This window comes from Colobus angolensis, unplaced genomic scaffold (assembly GCF_000951035.1).
Source record: "Colobus angolensis palliatus isolate OR3802 unplaced genomic scaffold, Cang.pa_1.0 Scaffold141, whole genome shotgun sequence".
In the NCBI taxonomy this organism is placed as follows: domain Eukaryota; kingdom Metazoa; phylum Chordata; class Mammalia; order Primates; family Cercopithecidae; genus Colobus; species Colobus angolensis.
The window spans coordinates 820,305-836,670 of NW_012114500.1; the positions used below are offsets into that span (position 1 = coordinate 820,305).

General features: G+C 37.6%; 1 protein-coding gene across 3 annotated transcripts in view; it reads left to right on the forward strand.

Moving 5' to 3' along the window:
• The window catches only part of CDC14A (cell division cycle 14A), a 183,025-nt gene that overhangs the window by 85,198 nt on the left and 81,461 nt on the right, over positions 1-16,366 (forward strand). For all 3 annotated transcript variants that reach the window (XM_011935181.1, XM_011935180.1, XM_011935179.1), the window contains exons 6-7: positions 10,442-10,508; positions 13,282-13,344. In XM_011935181.1, the coding sequence (XP_011790571.1) occupies positions 10,442-10,508; positions 13,282-13,344 (130 nt within the window). The remainder of the gene's footprint in view (positions 1-10,441; positions 10,509-13,281; positions 13,345-16,366) is intronic.

Consider the following 16,366-nt stretch of genomic DNA (forward strand, 5'->3'; position numbering starts at 1 on the left):
CGTTTTCTTGCAGTTGTGAAGCCAGACAATCTTCTCTAACAGAGGATTCACACACCTCCCACTGGCAATCCTTTAATGACATCTGTCATTAAAATGGATGCATAGTGTTTGTGTTGAGGGAGGTGTTTGTTGTGTTTTGGGGGATGACCCTTAGTGATATTCCAGTTGCTGAGCTCTGTGGCTGAGTCTTAATGGGAAATCTCAAAGGTAATTATTTTAGATCTTCTGGGCATGCCAGAACTTGTAGGTCTTTAAACAAAGGCTCAAAATGGTCAATCACTGTAGGTCTTTAAACAAAGGCTCAAAAAGGTCAACCACTTAGGACTTTGCATCAGGCTGCCTCTTTTTTCATAAACATGTGCTGACAGATGTTAGATGTAATCATAAAATATATTTCCTTACATAAAACATTGAACCAGATTTTTATTAGCTTAAATATGATATTGTGATTTTTGTCGGTTTGTTTAGCAATTAACTGTACTTCAAAGGGAAAGTTCTCTTTACCTCTTTCCTGCTTTCCTCTTGAGTATCCAAACTATGGAAACAATATTTTATCCTGTTTTAAGATGTTCCTTTCACTCTCAACTTTTCCTTGCTGTTTCTCAGTCTTGATCTTTGGGGTCATTTCTGCCCCATGGATCTTTAATAAACTTTTGCTTTTGGTGCTTGGTATGCTGGAAGCTAATTCGCATTAGTTTTGACTAGTAAGGATGTGCCAGTTTCCTGAGTGTTGAAAATCGATGTCTTTTCCAGTCCAAACTGTTGAATCCATTCTTAACAGCTGGGGCATATTTTGAATAAGTCGTACCCCCTTGAAAAAGACTCTTTGTCAGAGTTTTCTTGTTAAAGTGCTAAGTAAGCGCTGCTATACAGGATCTGAGAAGAGAAACAAGCGTAGGTGTCTCCATGACCTATTAAGTACTCACATGGAGGTGAGTTATATTTATTCTGTTTTTTATCTGCTGGAACAAGAAGGTGCTTCAGTGATTTGTGTTGCGAAAATTCGCTCAGACTACTTTTTTTAAAAATTTTTATTCCTACCTTTAGGGTTCCAGATCAGTTTTACCAAACTTAGTGAAGTAGGGTTGGTGCCAAAGTTTTTGTACTCTTTATGGTATATTTCCAGTAGCCTTAGTTGATAAAGATGGTTTTGAATAAGATTGCAGTCATTTACCTTAATGAACATAGTAATAGTTATTATTTTGTTGAATATTATGAAAAGCTCTTAAATACCTGGGTTAAAACCAATTTGCCATTATTTTTATTTTTAAAGAAAAATTATTGACCGTATGGGTGGCTCATTCCTGTAATCCCAGTGCTTTAGGAGGCCGAGGCAAGAGGATCGCTTGAACCCATGAGTTAAGCAAACCCATGAGACCAGTCTAAGTAACATAGTAAGACCTGGTCTCTACAAAAAAACACAAATAAAAATTAGTCAGGGGTAGTGGCACCCCTCTGTAGTCCTAGCTGCTTGGGAGGTTTAGGTGGGAGGATTGCTTGAGCCCGGCAATTTGAGGCTGCAGTGAGTTATGATTGTGCTGCTGTGACAGAATGAGCCCCTGTCTCTGAAATTAAAAAAAAAAAAAAAAAAGAATAGAAAAATTAGTGGTTAAATGGGTGCCAGTCAGATGTTGATAAAATGCCCAGAATACAGGTCTTGGTCTATTTTTTTGGTGTTATTGCTAGTGCTAGACAGATTTTATTCTGCTGATTTCAGGTGATCCTTTAAGCCATGACTTAGAATTGAATTTTCACATATCTCTGTTTCTTTAGATGAGCAAAATGATTCATGTGTAGCCTTATGTTAAATCTGCAAAGCTGAGATTCTGTTTTTTTTTTTTTTTTTTTTGGTACAGGTCACGTTCAGCTTTGGACCTGCCTCCTGAGGCATGTGGTTTTGCTGTTTCATGAATGGGAGATGGTTTTGTCCTCCCTACTAATTCTCAGTACAGTTTCGTCTTGTAGGTCTCGATGTTATAAGCTCTTTCTTTTATTGTAGCTGGTGCATATATGTCATAGGTTTGTTCAGAGGCAGGATGTACTTTGGACAGTTGTATAAAGTATTTTGGGCATTGTCTGGTTCTGAAGTACACGTACAATATAGTCTGCAGCTGAACTGTCCAGTATGTTAGCTAGTAGCTACATGTGTTATTGAGCACTTGAAATCAGTCTAGTCCAAATTGAGATAGATTGTAAATTTAAAATACATACTGGATTTCAAAGATGTAGTATAAAAGGTGGGATGTAGTGACTCACAGCTGTAGTGCCAGGCCGAGGCCAGGAGTTTGAGATTAGCCTGGACAACATAGTGAGACCCTGTCTCTCAAAATAAAAATATTTAATATAAAAGAAATATGTAAGATATCTTATTTATAATGTTGATTAATGCTGAAATGAGGATATTCTAGATATATTGGATGAGCAAAACACACTACTAAAATTTACTTTTTTCTTGTAACTTTATTTTAATATGGTTGTAAAAATATTAAAAGTATACATGTGGCTCTCTTTTGAGGATGGCATTATATTTCCATTGGACAGTGATGATCTAGAGTGTTTTTGCTACTGTACATAGCTCATAATTAAAAATTGTTTTATATACTTTCTGCTTTATTTATTTGTTTTTAGAAATAAGGTCTCACTCTGTTAGCCAGGCTGGAGCACAGTGGCCAGATCATAGCTCACTTCAGCCTTGAACTGAATTCAAACAATTCTCCCGCCTTAGCCTTCTGAGTAGCTTGCTACCACTCCTGTCTAATTAACTTTTTTTTTTTTTCTGTAGAGAAGGGGTCTCCCTCTATTGTCCAGGCTAGTCTCAAACCACTGGGCTCAAGCCATCCTCCTGCCTTGGCCTCCCAAAGGGATCACAGGTGTGAACCATCACGCCTGGCCACATTTTTGCTTTAAAAGGTCAATAGTTCTTAGCTACCAGAGGTGTTCAGGCATAAGTTTAATGAACTCTTGGTAATGATCATTTATTCATTCCTGTATTACTTCATTCAGTAACATCTATAACATCTATAACATATAGCAGTTTTCCCAACACTGTACTGTACTCTGGGCCAACAGACATAAAAGACATGTTTCCTGTCCTTAAGAAGCTCATCATCCTGTGGAGGTTGTGAGGATAGGATTCAGTTCAGTGCTTATAAGGGTGCTTAGATGACCTTCATGATCCTTTCCAACCCATTGCTCTGCAATTTTTGCATACCTCCTCACTACTTGTTACCCAGAGAATTTAGAGAATCATGGACTTAAGATAATTGTAGATCACGGTCATTTCCAAAATTTCTTAGTCCCTTTTCTGTCAGCTCTTTTTGTATTTTTTAATGTCGTCTCCACATTGTAGACACTGTGCTTCTGTTCTCCATTCTTTCTTCTTTGAGTAACTTCATTATTCATAATAAGAAATGCTTTCTTATTTTGTGTAAATATGTTCTTTCATCTCTGGTTTCATCTCCCATTATTAATATTTGTAAGGTTGTTTCATTCTGAGTGATTTCTTAGATTCTCAGGTTACAAGCAGTGGTATGTTGGTAAACTGGCTCTATAAATAAAAAGTATCTGCTGATTTCCATGATACAAATACTTTTACTACTGCTGATTTGGGCTCTCAAAATTTCTGAATATTTAACAGTTGACTCTTGAGAGCCTGTATAAGACAGTGCTGAGACACCAATGAAACAAGCTCTTTCGTTTAACATTTAATTGTGGATGTTGATTCTAGTTTTCTTAAACTTAATTTTTTTCTTGCTGTTTTTCTGCAAAATAAACACTAAACACAAAATAAACAACAAGTCCCAATTGCTCCTTCTATTTAAATATTCATTCATTCATTTAGTTTTTCATTTGGGAACTATTTATTGACTGCAGATTCCTCCTATGGTCATAGTTGTGGATTTTTATAATCACTGTATAATAGCTGTATGGTTAAGTCGACTAGTATGCCAGAAGTCACATTTAGGAAGATAGAATTGTGGCCGGGCGTGGTGGTTTGAAGGTTGAGGAGAGTAACCTAAGGTGAGGGTGAGTGGGAAGAACATGTGACTTGCAGATGCACAGGTTCTGTGGGAAGGGCCCAGTGGCTACCTGGGGAGCTCAGGGAGGATGGGGCCAGATACCCCCAGGCCTTGTGGCCACAGTGAAGATTTGAACTTTCCCCTGAGAGCAATGGGAAGTCAGTGAGGGGTTATAGCTGAAGAGCGACCAGATCAGATTTGCCTTTTAAAAACATCACTCTGGCTTCAGTGAAGAAAACCATTAGAAAGTCTACGAGTGGCCCCATTCACCCCACTCCTGCTACATACATAATGAAGAACTGACAGCTCAAATTGTCAGTAGTGTTGAGGTTTAGCAACCCTGTCCCAGGCTAAACACTTTTTAGGTACTGCCATCCAGATCATAAAAGGGACCTGAATAAATGACACTGCTTCCAAGGAAATTAACTATGTCCCAGAACAAAGTATAGGGATTGCCATGTTTCACTTTTTTAATTAAAGATATAGCAAAATCGTCAACAAGGAAAAAAGTTGACTTTATTCTTTTATTTGTATTTTTAGCAAATTATGACAACTTAAAGCATGTTTTAAAATATAATCTATATAATTTATATTATTACTTTTACAAAAATAAGAAATCAAAATAAATTGCTTGTAATATTGGTAATATATTAGGTAGTGTCTCTGAAAAGCTTTTCTGTTACTGAGAAGTTCACTGAATAGCTCATATTGAACTTAAACCTGAGTTATTTTTCTTTACAGAAAGACATTTCCAAATTTGCTGACATCTTTAGTGGTAATAACTCACTGTCAGTAGATGCTGTATAGCAGATTTCTTTTTAAATAACAAACAATTTGTACTTTTAAGCTAACTGAGACAGTAAAAAGAGTTGAGCTGCTTTTAAAAGATAAACGTAGGGATAGAACATTTTTAAATTATTGTTTTGTAAAACTTCTTGTTTTCAGAAATAAACTTTTTTTTATATTGCAAAAAAAAAAAAAAAAAAAGAAAGTCTAAGAGTGGGTGTAGGAAGTCAGTGGCAATGGAATTGGCAAGTGAAATGCATTCAAGAGATATTTAAGAGGCAAAACCAATGGTGCGTAGTGAGGGATAGGATAAGGGGAAAGAGAAAGGTGGAACTTCTGGGCTGTAGCTTGAGTGACTGTGGGAGCTTTTACCCAGACAGGGGGTGCTGCAAGACTGGATTATCGTTGCCGTTGTCTTTTTTGGGGGTGGGAACAGATTCAAGAGATTCTTCTTGCATAGTGAGTTTGAGATATCTTTAAGACACCCGAATGGAAATGCCATGTAGGTGGTTGGCTGTGCTGTTTTTGAAGCGTTAAGAGGAGTTTGTGCTAGAGAGATGAATTTGAGGGTCATTGGTAGATAGATGGTAATTTATGCGGATATCTAGGGCAATGATTCTCAAAATATGTGCCTTTCTAGCAGCCCTCAGCTCCACCTGGAAACTTGTTAGAAATGCAAATTCTCAGGCCCTGCCTTTGGTCTATTGAATTGGAAACTTGAGGTGGGGCCCAGCAGCCTGTGTTTGTGGAACTGTCCAGGTGATGCTAATGCACACTAAAGTTTTAGAGGCCCTGGTCTAGAGAGAGTATGAGTGAGAAAAATTTTGGTCTGGAGTTGAACCTTGAGAAGGTTTGACTTCTAAAGACTGGAAAGTGAAGGTTAGATGACTTTGCAAAGGAGGTTGGAAGTAGTGTTTAGAGGGTAGAAGGAAAATCCAGGAACCAAGACAGGAGAGCAAAGTAGGGAGTTACTTGTTGCTGACATATTAGGTAAGATGATGCATGCACAATGTTCTCTGGGTTGAAAATAAGTAAATCCAGACAGACAGAAAATAAATTAGTGAATCGCCAGAGGCTGGAGGAAGGAGAATGAGGAGTGATGCAAATGAGTACAGAGTTTCTCTTTGGGGTGGTAAAAATATTTTGGAATTACTGGTGATGGCTGTACAACATTATGAATATATCAAACCCCACTGAACTGTACACTTTTAAAAGGAAGATGAGGCTGGGCGTGGTGGCTCACACCTGTAATCCCAGCACTTTGGGAGGCCTAGGTGGGCAGATCACCTGAGGTCAGGATTTCAAGACCATCCTGGCCAACATGTTCAAACCCCGTCTCTACTAAAAATACAGAAATCAGCCGGGCATGGTGGCAGGCACCTATAATGCCAGCTACTCAGGAGGAGGCAATTGCTTGAACCCAGGAGGTGGAGGTTGCAGTGAGCCAAGATTGCGCCAGTACACTCCAACCTGGGCTACAAGAGTGAGACTTTGTCTCAAAAAAAAAAAAAAAAAAAAATGAAAATGAGTAATTCTTTAGAGAAATCTTGTTTTAAAGAGGAGTCCAAACTGCATGGAAGCTGAAGGAAGATGTGGAGCTTGGAAAGTTTTGGATGACTTGTTATTTTTAAAGCTAGTAAGGATCTGAAAATGTTTAAATTGTGTTGGAAAGGATCCAGAAGAGAGATAAAGAGATGATCGATGGTGTTGAATAGTGGTATAACCTCAGAGTAGGAGGAGACTTTTGGGGCCAGTAATCTGCTGTTTTCCTAACTCCTGACCTCCATTTCATGTTATAATGCAGGTGAAAACAATTCCTCAGAAGGGATCTTCCAGTTCCAAGTTTGAACATCATGTGGGGCAGGTATCTTTCTGCCTCCTAGGGCCTACCATTCTATTTTGTGATGATCCTGACTATATTGGTGAGTTGAGGAAAATCAACAGGGAAAATTGACTTACAAAATGGGAGGCAATGTTTCCTCTTAAATGGACTTTCAATCTCATTTTAGTCATTTCCTTTATCCTCACTTCCAGGAGAACGCAGTGCTGCCAATTCCTAAGCCTTTTGAGACTTCCCTGGTATTAATTGTGTTGTTTATCAGTTTTTTGTTTGTTTGTTTTCATTCTTTTTTTTTTTTGGAGATGGAGTCTTGTTCTGTTGCCCAGGCTGGAGTGTAGTGGCACAATCTTGGCTCACTGCAACCTCTGCCTCACAGGTTCAAGCGATTCTCCTGCCTCAGTTTCCTGAGTAGCTGGGATTACAGGCGCCCGCCACCATGCCTGACTAATTTTTATGTTTTTAGTAGAGATAGAGTTTCACCATGTTGGACCAGGCTGGTCTCAAACTCCTAACCTCAGGTGATCCACCTGCTTTGGCCTCCCAAAGTGCTGGGATTACAGGCATGAGCCACTGCGCCCAACTGGTTCTCAGTTTTTTCATTGTCAGTTTAGTATTCAGTTTTCTTGGTCTTCTAACTTATTTACCACTCATCCAAATGATTTCTAGCTTTCAAGATTTTATTGTTTTGTCTCTTCTCTTATTCTCCTCGTCTTTGTTGGTTTCCATTTAAAAAACAAAAGCCTTTAAAAATTCACCTTTTGGTCAAGTGCAGTGGCTCACGCCTATAATCCTAGCACTTTGGTAGGCAGAGGTGGGTGTATCACTTGAGCTCAGGAGTTCAAGACCAGTCTGGGCAACATGGTGAAACCCTGGCTCTACAAAAAAATACAAAAATTAGCTGGGCGTGGTGGCTTGTGTCTGTAGTCCCAGCTACTTCAGGGACTGAGGCTGAAGGATCAATTGAGCCCAGGAGGTGGAGGCTGCAGTGAGCCAAGATCGTACCACTGCACTCCAGCCTGGGTGACAGAGTAAGACCCTGTCTCAAAGAGAAAAAAAGAATACCCTTTTAGTGAGATTTGGTAGATGCATGGGTTCAATCTTCCATCTTTACCTTCTCTTGCTTTTTTCCCCCAGAGAATATATAACATGTTTTCGTGTCCCTTCACTGTTATAGTATTCTCCTGTGACTATGTATGAGCCACATGCCGCTAATAAGCCATTTCTTTCTTGTCCAGTCTTTGGGGCAGATTTTGGGAACCTGTTGGCACTACGGGGCTGTCATGAGGATTAAATGTGCTAATGCATCTAAATTACCTGACACAGTAGGTGCTCAAAAAAGGCATGCCATCTCCTTTTCTCAATCTGGAGGATATGACTGAATTCTATTGCATTCATTATTAGATTTCAGTTTGTAAACTTGTGTGCCTTTCCAGCCTGCAGTGACTGACTTGCCTAGTTCTGTCAGATGGCATGTTAACTCTCCTTCCCAGCTTTGGAGGCCTGCAGATTTGACCACCAGGTCACCAGAGTTCTCCTTTTTGTCACTGATAACAATTGTGGCTGTGATGGGGTAGGAGGTATCATGAAAGCCTCAACATACTTTGCAGACATTCAGAAAGAATAGGCCTGGAACTTTTACTTACATTAGTGACATTGTGTAGCTGAGTCTAGAGGTGGGAAGATAATACTTGAAAGAGTAAGGGATACCTCTACTTCTCGTAATATTTTTTTACTCTTTTTAAATATAAAGAAAATTTTACCCCCTTTTAAAAAACGTAAAGCAGTAGTTTTTATGTGGTGAGAATTCAGGGAGTCAGTGAACTTAGAAGAGAGAAAAAATTATATCTTTATTTTTACTGACCTTACCTTATCAATTATAAGGTTGCATGCAATTATATATGTTGTAAATAAACTGTAGTAGCATTAGCAATGTAAGTGACAATTTAATATCACATTACAGTTATTTCTTAAAATATTATTTATGCTCATTCCTTTCTAAAATTATAGTAGCAGTTATCAGACTTGCCACTAGATCTTGTTATATAACATATTAATTTAAAAAAAAATAAATAAAAAGTACCTTTTGGGGTATTGTAAATATGTATTTTAATATATTTAAAATATATATTTAAACTTTATTTAAATGTAATTGAAATAGTTTTCTGTTAATCCTAGTTTATGCATTAAAAACATTATTCTGAGAAAGTGGGTTTGCAGGCTTCCTCAGGTTGCTGAGCATCCATGGCACAGAGATTCTGAACCCCAAAGACAAGTGACTGCAAAGGAATTTATGATTGTTTATATAAACTAATATTTTTCTTAGATCTCTAGTCACTCTTTTCTCTGGCATAGCCCATTAAAATTTGCTTTCTAACATATAGTTTTCATTTTTATAAGATATTTGGAAAGGGGGCTATTTTATTTTTCGCTGACATGTGAGTTCAGATGATATTTAAAAACACAAGAACAAAGAACCCTCATTTTGAAATGAGACCTAAATGTTTGGAATAATTGAAGTTTCAGGACTTAACCATTCTGTTAAGTTGCTTTGCTAACTTCCTAGTTTTATGTTAGGCTTTCGGGATGCTGAAACTCAGGGATGATGAAGTTACATTTTACTTCATGGCTTAGCAGCAATAGGTTCAAGTGACCTTGGATGGTTGTAAAAGTTGGTTTTATGTTAATTATACCTTAAAGTCCTTGAAGGTCTATTCTGCTTTCGGAATGTCTTCTGGCCCCTCTCTGATGGCTGCCGTGTGTGCCTTTGACTTTGTCTGGAGAGGTGTCTGCCTGCTCTGTTTCTTGGGTCAGCAGTGGAGGCTGGGCAGAGAGCCTGGAGCCTTGAGGTCAAGTTTCCTACCTCGGACACCTTGGAACACTGTAGTGTTAAAGCTCTGGTGCCAGTTCTTGCTTAACTGACCTGAACTTGATACTTTAGTTTTATGTTGCCTAAAGCAGGTCTGCTGAATTGCTCTAAAAACTTAAATAAAGTATGAAGCACTCAATTTTCACCACAGTAGGTTCCCACTCCTTTTGAAGGAGTACTTCATGGTGCATTAGAAGCTCTCATGGATCCCAGTGACTCGGAGGAGATTGTTGGGAAGCCTGAGTACATTTTCCTGTTTTCTTTCTTTTCTTTTCTTATTTGTAGGTAAGGGATGGCATTTAATCCAAACACCTGCTAGGTTCTGTTGACCTACATACATTGTCTCTCCTATCTTTTTATGCTTGTTTTTATCATGTTCCTGACAGGAGGTTATTCCTCTGCCAGAATACCTCTTGCAATGATGAATGTTTTACTTAATCAAACAGCCCAATTCACTTAGTAATAATAATAATAATAATAATAGACATCATATTTATGAAATGCTTCCTATATACCAGCCACTATATGAAGGACTTTACATGTTTTAAAAAACATAATCTGACAACAGTCCTATGAGTGATAGCTACTATCATTAACTTCATTTCACAGATGAGGAGACTGAGATTCAGCCTAGAGGTAAAGTAACTTGCTTAAGTTCCTGTACAGTACCTGGCCAAATTGGAAGTGGAACCAGGGCAGTCAGACTCAGGAATGCAGGCTCTTAAATCAGCCTCTTGGATTAAAGCAATTTCAGAAGTGCTTCAGTTAAGTGTGGTAGTTACCTAGTATGATCTAATGTATTATATAAGTTTACCATGTTGATAGCTCTGAAGCCAAACAAGCACATCTCCAGCTGACTTTGCTGTTATATTTTATTATTTGAATGTTCTAAATGCAAGTTTTTAATGTTGAGTTTATTTATGTTTATAGGGATGCTTCCTTTGGAAATTGCACTTACAATCTCACCATTCTCGACTGTTTGCAGGGAATCAGAAAGGTAATAACAATTGTCCTTGCTGTATTTGACACAGTAGTTTAAAAAATATGAGAAAGGAATAATCTCAACATCCTTATTTGTTATTGGAGGGAAGAAAGGGGAACCAGTAAGTAGAAGGCTTTTCACTTCCTGAAGGATGATTGATTTGTAAAATACAAACACCAGGAAAAGCTGGGAGGAGGGAGTGGAAGGGGCCTTTCTTTGTCATTTAAACTGTTTGTGTTCCAGGGCAGATTTATTGCCACTATCAGCTGCAGTGCCTGTGACATTGCTTTGTCACATGCTTAGCTTTATTGTCAGGCTTGATCTTGGTGTGGGAGAGTCAGGACGTTATTTAAGCCACTGTTCTCCTATGCTGCTTGATCCCACCACAGACCCACTAAAACAGAAACTATGGGGGTAGAGCCCTGCGGTCTGTATTTGAAGAATCTCTCCAGGTGATTTGATACACTCCAAAGTTTGAGAACCAAGTCATAGTTATTTAATTATTTCTGTATATAATGGAGAAGTTAAACTAGAAGATTTCTGAGAGCTCTCGGAACATGTTTTAGAAACATTAATTCACAAACCGAGAAGTTATACAAGCTATACTGTAAATTCTAATGAGGGCTCAAAGTACATAATTCCATCTCAAACATATAACCATGATTTATTATCAGTCAGAAATGTATATATTACATAACCTGTTGATCATAGGACATGCATAATGATGTTACATGGACTATAAATATATTATCAGTAGCAATTCTGGTTCATTTCTCAGATGTAATATAAAACTGATTTTGCTGCGTTTTGAGTTGAGAAAATTGGTGTGATAAATGTGCTACCCATTTTATACATGGTTGTTTCTGTTTCATTTAAAATGAATTTAAACCCTATCAAACTTTAAAATAGTTTTCAAATATTTTTCTTTCCACTTAAACAACTACAGAGATACTCTAGCTCACTCTTGCAACAATATTGCCAAAATTCACTTACAGTAATACCAGTTAAGAACTTCTGTGGAGACATTACCCGACATATAACCGTTGATTATAGCATTTGGAAAATATGCCTGAGGGAAAAATAATTTATTTATCATCACTATTATTATTTTGTACCATCTGGTACAGGCTATTTGTTTTATAATACTTAAAAAATTTAGAAAGAGTTCAGACTGGAATATCGCTACCTGTAATTATGGTAATTAGTAACTCAGTATAGAAAGTTGTGCCATCCCTCCTGTTGTAGAGGAAAGGTATGTAAACTTGTTTCATGAAATGTTGGGATTAACTCAAAGATAGATGACATTTTGGAGGATCTGATAGATTGTGCAGCATGTCTTTAAGCACCTGAGACATTTCCCGTACATTCGTTCGCTTACATAAGGCACCACGTTCTGGGCTATTTTTGCGTGGCAACGAGTAGTACCCTTCTAAGAACCTATACAGAGTATGGCGACATTTTTGCCTTTTTAGGGAGCACATTTCTCTGATTTTGATGTATTGGCATTGTCATAAGTATAGTTTATATTCCATGTTATGTGAACTAGTATACATGGATATAAGCAAACACTTTGGAAATACAGAGAAAACTTCAGAGTGTATATTTTTCTCACTTTTATGTCTGGAAAGGTGCATATGGATGAACTCAGTTTTTTTTTTTTTTTTTTTAAGAATGGACTAATTTAAATAATTTGTTCTGCTTATTCTGTGGGGGTTGTTTAAACCAGTATTATCAGAATTTTGCGTTTATAAGAATCACCTGGGAAGCTATGCTGAATAGGTGATCCTGGGCCCCAACCACAGAGAATCTGATTTAATAGTTCTGGGGTGGGGCCCAGGAGTCGGCTTCTTTAATATGAATTATGCTAAGTGTTTCTGATGCAGATGGTGCATGTTCTGTGTTTTGAAAAAACACTGATAGATGTACTGGAGCTTGGCTTGCTAGTTTCTTTTTCTATTTTTAATGACTTGATCATGTAACTTTTAAATGTACCTGTGGTTTTGTATTCTGTTGTAATCCGTATAGCTTCATGATTTATAAAATAAAAGACTCTCTGTTTTCTTTAAAATATTAGATCTGAGCTAGCTGGATAGTTTTTAAAAGTTCTAAGTCATTAGTTACAAAAGGGAGTATGAAGTTTTTCTTTGTGATAAAAATATCAGTTTTTTTTTTTTTTAAATTATAAGAGCAGTCAAGTATAATCCTACTTTGTCAGAAACTATCATCATGAAACAGATTCTCCTAAGGTAGAGTTTTAGTTACAAATAAGGGCCTATTAAGTAGAAATATTAAGAGTTTTAGGGATTGGAAGAAAGAAAAGGTAAAAAATGCAGGATTTTTGGGGGGCTAAATATCTCATTATGATAAAAGGGAAACAGAAACTCATAAGAATAATTGATTTTTCTTCTCCTAACAAAGAAGTTAATCACTATGATATATTCTGTCATAGTTATGTCTAGTTCCCAACAGTTTCTAAATATGAATTTGTTTTGTTTCATTTTTTATACATATAATTTTACATACAAAACTGATGTAAATTAGAAATCAAGGCATCTTTTGTGGGGCTTTTTTCATGTTATTCTAAGTGTTTTTTTGGTTCCATTTCTAAGACAGTCTTAATGCAGTATAACCAGTGTTATAAAAAGATTTCTAGATATACATTAAAAATCAAAGGTTTAAGCGATCTCTTCAGATTAGTGAGGATCATTTCTGTAAGTAGGAGTTCCAGAAATGATGAGTAGAGTTTATCAATTTAACATGGAAAAACTAATTCACATTCTGCTTTTAGGGATTACAACATGGATTTTTTGACTTTGAGACGTTTGATGTGGATGAATATGAACATTATGAGGTTTGTACATTTAAATTTTTTTTACAAAACATAATTTCATGTTGATTAATTTTTTTCCCCCGTCACGCTCATGTATTGCAAATTGAGTGGGTGCTAAATAAAAGCATTCTGGAGTTTTCCATAGTGGTCAGTTTTGTCCTTTCAGCCTTGGTTATTTCCTTTGAATCAGGAGTCACCAAAATTTTATTTTGGGAAAACGACATGTCTATATATATTCTGTCATCAAATATTTATTGACAATCACTTTGCACCTTAAGTTTATAAGAAAAATCTAAGTAGGGTAGTAAAATTATATTACTTTTATTTTAGAAATCAGGTTTTATTTGAAATAAAACTGAATTTGTACCATTTATTTATTTATTTTTGAGGCAGCATCTAGCTCTTTTCTCCAGGCTGGAATGCAGTGGCACAATCTTGGATCACTGCAACCTCTGCCTCCCCAGGCTCAAGCCATCCTCCTACCTCAGCTTCCCAAGTAACTAGAATTACAGGTGTATGCCACCATGCCTGGCTAATTTTTTTTTTTTTTTAAACAGGATTTCACCATGTTGCCCAGGCAGATCTTGAACTCCTGAGCTCAAGTGATCCTCCTGCCTTGGCCTCCCAAAGTGCTGGGATTACACGCATGAGCAACCATGCCCAGCCGCCTTATAATATTTTTGATTGTATAAATTTTATTTTGAAATATGGCTGAATTTACTTAGTTCTAAAAGTTGACTGAATTTTTTTCCCCCATGGCATCATTACAAAACTTTTGATTAATGTTTTGACTGCTCAAAATGTAGGCAAAGGCTATCTCCAAGCTGGGTTGTGCTATAAGGAGATATTAAAGAAGAGTAGGATAAGGAGTCTAGAAGTTGTTAACTTTTTCTGAAAGATGAGAAGCCTGTACAATGTGAGTAGGTTCAACATTCTTGGAACGTGAATTCATCTGTTGGGTTTCCCCAGAGGAGTAATACAATTTATCTCTATCCTTAGTACGATAAGGGAAGCCCTCACATTAGGGACCCTAGTCTAGAATATGGCTATTTGGATATTCTGTTTCCATGTTAAATGCAACATATCTGAAAATAAACTGATCATCTTTTACCCAAGCATGGTCCTCTGCTTTGTGTGTGTTACCGCATTGCCATCCTACTGAGCACCCAGGCTCAAGGCTAGAAACATTACTTTGTTTTCCTCCCTAACCTAGTGAGTATTTGGATCACTTCTACTGGTGCCACAGGATGTATTAATTATATCTGTCTTTCCTCTCTCTTCTCACTTCCTTCTCTCTGACTCAGGTCTCACGTCTTTCCCTGTGGACCTTTCATTTTAATAGTTCTCTAACTGAGCTCGGCCCTTCTCCTCCCAGGCTGCCTTACCCACACCTGAGTGATCCTAAAATAGGGTTCTCATCTTGCTTGTCTTGTTCTTGGCCGCAAACTGGCTGTTTCTCCCATTGCCCTGCTGAAATGAGGATAAACTCTCCTGTCCTGGCATTCTTAGCTGTGATGAGCTCCAGCCTACCCTCCTAGCCGCATCTCCTGTTTCTTCACTGTACGTACTCTGTGTTCCAGCTCCTCTGAACTGCTTAGTTACTATTTCTTGAATATCCCTGTTGCCTGGTTGAGCTTGCTTTTTCCCAGATCCCCATCCCTTGAACCTCCCCACTCCTCCATTTCGCTTGTGTTAAAATCCTGCACAGATTAGATCTGGCCTCTGGAGTACTCCTGCCCCACCCCCGGCCAATTTCATGCGTTACAATTTGTACTTTCCATTTTTCTTACATCATGGCTATTTGTGTACAAGCCTTATTTTCCTTATTAGGTTGCAAATTCCCTATGGATGGAATTATGACCAAATAGAAAAACATATACTTTGTTCTTGGATAGAAAGATTTAACATCATAAAGCTGCTACTTTTCCCAAAATTAATACATTTAATGCAATTTATGAAAAAAACCCAAAGAGAGTTTTTAAAATACCATAAAAGCATTTTTAGTAGTGACAAAAAATACCATTCCCCTCTAAAATCCCAAAATTAGAAACAAAGGGAATATGTATATATAAGAAAGAAGGTCAGATAACTTGTAGTACATCTAAATCATTGAATGTTATGCAGTCATTTTAAAAAATGAATTGAGCTATACCAGTTATCTTGGAATGATTTCTATAATGTTTGTTGAAAAGAAAGGATATGGAAGAGTGCTTTAATAAAATCCATCTTTGTAATGAAACAAATGATAGTAAGATGCTCCCTAGCCCACACATGTAGGTATCTACATTATATGACCAGAGGTGACTTACTTTGAAACTAATGAAGCTTAAATTTTAGAGAGCCTCAGCCCCCAACTTGTATGGGCGTCTTTTACAGTCCTATACCCAATTTTGTGTTAATAATTTTTTATTCTAAGATGGACCCTCAAATTAGGTAAGTTTCAGACCCCCCCAAAACCTGGATCTCTGCCCCATGTATATGAGCAAGAAGAATGCAAATGGCCCGTTGTATTAATTATTAAATATACAGCCAAACACTAAAGCCAATTAAAGGAGGGACGGAGGTGGGAGGGGGTTGGAAGTGGTGAGAGAGAAGAAGGAGCAATTCAAGGAGAAAACTAGTGGATTTTTTATTTATTCCATCCTTCCTCTCTCTCTAACTTTAATGGTGATGCTGAGGGTTAGTTGAAAAAAATCTTGAAAAACTTTAAGCAGACAGTACAATTTTATTCTTGCAAACCAACCAGCCAAACAAACAAAAATCTGACAAGAAGGTAGTCATGCTTTTACCTTGACAACAACTGTTTAGGTGATGGGAGGGGAGCAGTCAGTTTTGGTGAACATTTGAAAAATGTTGGCCCAGCGCGGTGGCTCACGCCTGTAATCCCAGCACTTTGGGAGGCCGAGGCAGGCGGATCACAAGGTCAGGAGATCGAGACCACGGTGAAACCCCATCTCTACTAAAAAAAAAGAAAATTAGCCCAGCGTGATGGCGTGCGCCTGTAGTCCCAGCTACTCGGGAGGCTGAGGCAGGAGAATGACGC